Below are 3,907 nucleotides of genomic sequence, written 5' to 3'. Positions count from 1 at the left end.
CACACACACATTGTGGGGAATCTAGTCCATTTATCAGCTGCTATAATCACACACACACACACACACACACACACACACACACACACACACAATGTGGGGAATCTAGTCCATTTATCAGCTGCTATAATCACACACACACACATTGTGGGGAATCTAGTCCATTTATCAGCTGCTATAATCACACACACACACACACACACACATTGTGGGGAATCTAGTCCATTTATCAGCTGCTATAATCACACACACACACACACACACATTGTGGGGAATCTAGTCCATTTATCAGCTGCTATAATCACACACACACACACACACACACACACACACACACAATGTGGGGAATCTAGTCCATTTATCAGCTGCTATAATCACACACACACACAATGTGGGGAATCTAGTCCACTTATCAGCTGCTATAATCACACACACACACACACACATTATGGGGAATCTAGTCCATTTATCAGCTGCTATAATCACACACACACTAATCACAAACACACACACATTGTGGGGAATCTAGTCCATTTATCAGCTGCTATAATCACACACACACACACACACACACACATTGTGGGGAATCCAGTCCATTTATCAGACATGTATAGCAGCTATAATCACACTCACACACTGTCTAAATATACACTCTAATCTCACACACACCATCATAACACAATTTACTCTAATCACACACACACACACACACACACACACACACACACACACACACACACACACACTAATCACATACTATAAATGTGTACACTAATCTCACACACTATAATGACACACGCACACACACATATATACACTAATCTCACACACACTATAATCACACACATATACACTAATCTCACACACTATAATGACACACACACTAATCTCACACACTATAATGACACACACACATACACTATAATAAAACACACACATATATACACTAATCTCACACACACTATAATCACACACTATAATCACACACACACACTACAATCACACACACTATAATCACACACGCACACTATAATCACACACACTACAATCACACACACACTATAATCACACCAATCACACACACTACAATCACACACACTATAATCACATACACTATAATCACACACACACACCACTACAATCACACACACGATAATCACACACACACTACAATCACACACAACTATAATCACACACACTAATCACACACACACACTACCAATCACACACACTATAATCACACACACACACTATAATCACACACCACACTACAATCACACACAACTATAATCACACACACACTTACAATCACACACACTATAATCACACACACACTATAATCACACACACTAATCACACACACACACTACAATCACACACACTATAATCACACACACTAATCACACACACACACTACAATAACACACACACACACACTAAAATCACACCCCAACAACCACACACTACAATCACACACTATAATCACACACACACACACTACAATCACACACTACCAATCACACACACCACACACTACAATCACACACACTAATCACACACAACAAACACTCACACACACACTACAATCACACACACTACTAATCACACACACACAGTACAATCACACACCCACTAATCGCACACACACACTACAAGTCACCACACACTATCGCACACACCACCACACACTACAATCACACACTATAATCACACCACCACACTACAATCACACACACACACTACAATCACACACCTACGAATCACCACACACACACACACACTACAATCACACACACGCTACAAACACACACACACTAATCACACACACACACACAGTACAATCACACACACACTAAACTCACACACACTACAATCACACACACTAATCACACCACAACACCCTACAATCACACCACTCTAATCACACCACACACACACCACCACACTACAGCACACACACTATAAGCACACACACAGCACACACCACACACACACACACCACACACACCACACACTACAATCACACACACTATAATCACACACACACACACACACACACACTCACACACACTATAATCACACACACACACACACACACACACACACACACACACTACAATCACACACACTATAATCACACACACACACACACACACACACACACACACACACACACACACACACACACACAACAAACACACACACAAAAAACACACACACACACACACACACACACACACACACACACTACAATCACACACACTATAATCACACACACACACACACACACACACACACACACACACACACACACTACAATCACACACACTATAATCACAATTCCCCCCATTGTGTCAGTCATGAATCACATCAATACTGTTAAATTGTATCTTTATTAAAACTTTGATCTTATTTAGCACGTAGTTTTGAACCTCATCACCAACAGTGTGTAACTTTATTCATTATTTATTTCCTCCAGCTGCAAACGTGTCCTTTAAAGTTTTGTCCAGTTTGGGTTTCAGCTCCAACTCTCAGGGTGTGAGGGTTGTTGTTGCCATGGCAGACAGCGTGAGGATGTAGAGCAGGTGATGGCTGTGTGTGTAGGTGTGTGTGTATGCTGTGGAGTGTGTGTGTGGTGGGCGTGGCCCGTTACACAACGGGGTGTTACAGCAGCTGATGCACACAGAGCCAATACGACCTGGAGAACAGAAGCGCTGATATCCTGCTGAGGCGATGAGACACGTGGTGTAGGACGCACACGCCTTCCGGTAGAACACACCTAGTGAGGACAAACCTTTTACTCACTACACCTGGTCTGGTGTTTTACACAAACACACTCATGGAGTTTACTGAAAGCAGGACGGACAGATGGAATGATGTCGATCATCACCTTATCACATCAGAGAGACAGTTTGGTCTGTCCTTCTTCCTCTGTCTGTCTGTCTGTCTGTCTGTCTGTCTGTCCATCTTTTCCTCCTCTTATCTGTGTCAGTATTTCTCTCTCTCTCTCTCTCTCTCTCTCTCTCTCTCTCTCTCTCTCTATCCCTCTCTCTCTCCCTCTCCCTCTCCCCCTCTCTCTCTCCCTCTCTCCCTCTCTCTCTCTATCCCTCTCCCCCCCCCTGCTCTCCCCCAACACAAGACTGTATATAAAATGTGATGTTTCATCCGGAGGTGTTTGATATTCATGAGTGATTTATATTCTCACCTCAATTAGGCTTCTGGATAAAAATAAAATATTCATATTTAAAGGTCAGCTTTCATCGAGTGGTAAATAAAAGAGTGAATAAAACATTAGCAAGTGAATTAAATGTATAAATAAAAGTGGATTTTAAGAACAAAATAATATTTAATTCATAAACTTGAGCCACTGCTTAATATTAACATTTCAGACACTTCGATGTTCCAGTCGTTATTCAGTAACAGAGACTTTAGAGACATGACGAGTGTCTTCACAGTCCCAGGTCTGTAGCTGGACACACCTACAACCTACATTCTCCGTCCCAGTGACCCGTAAAGGACGAATCATCAGCCACTAAACACATAGTGATTAACTACAGAATTAAAATGAGAATAGCTCAAAAACTATTCATTTTAAATTCTTTCAGATATTCTGTCTCTGTCTCTGTCTCTGTGTCTGTGTCTGTAACCCTAAGCAACAGGACCAGAGTGTAAACAGGCTCACCGTGTGTGTTCTCCATCACCTCCTTCTGACAGGCGTCCTGAATGTTCGCTGTACAGTTCCTGATGAAGGTCGCTGAGGAACAGTCATCATTCAGCTGCATCTCCTCACACTGATAACACTGCATCTGTAAAGGACAAACTGACACACACACACACACACACACACACACACACACACACACACACACACACACCACTGTAATACACACCGTATTCCTTTATAGAGCAT

At 42.1% G+C, this 3,907-nt stretch overlaps 1 protein-coding gene across 1 annotated transcript in view; it reads right to left on the bottom strand.

Annotated features, from left to right (window-relative positions):
• Nucleotides 1-2,300: 2,300 nt before the first annotated feature.
• LOC113646165 (ly6/PLAUR domain-containing protein 1-like) overlaps nucleotides 2,301-3,907 on the bottom strand; it is a 4,377-nt gene continuing 2,770 nt past the window's right edge. The window contains exons 2-3 of the mRNA XM_027152211.2: nucleotides 3,680-3,817; nucleotides 2,301-2,776 (exon numbers count right to left, since the gene is read on the bottom strand). Coding sequence (XP_027008012.2) covers nucleotides 2,529-2,776; nucleotides 3,680-3,817 — 386 coding nt within the window. The 3' untranslated portion in view covers nucleotides 2,301-2,528. The remainder of the gene's footprint in view (nucleotides 2,777-3,679; nucleotides 3,818-3,907) is intronic.

This window comes from Tachysurus fulvidraco, chromosome 2 (genome assembly GCF_022655615.1).
Source record: "Tachysurus fulvidraco isolate hzauxx_2018 chromosome 2, HZAU_PFXX_2.0, whole genome shotgun sequence".
In the NCBI taxonomy this organism is placed as follows: domain Eukaryota; kingdom Metazoa; phylum Chordata; class Actinopteri; order Siluriformes; family Bagridae; genus Tachysurus; species Tachysurus fulvidraco.
Note: the sequence above shows the minus strand (reverse complement) of the source record. Positions and strands in the feature narration are given on the sequence as shown.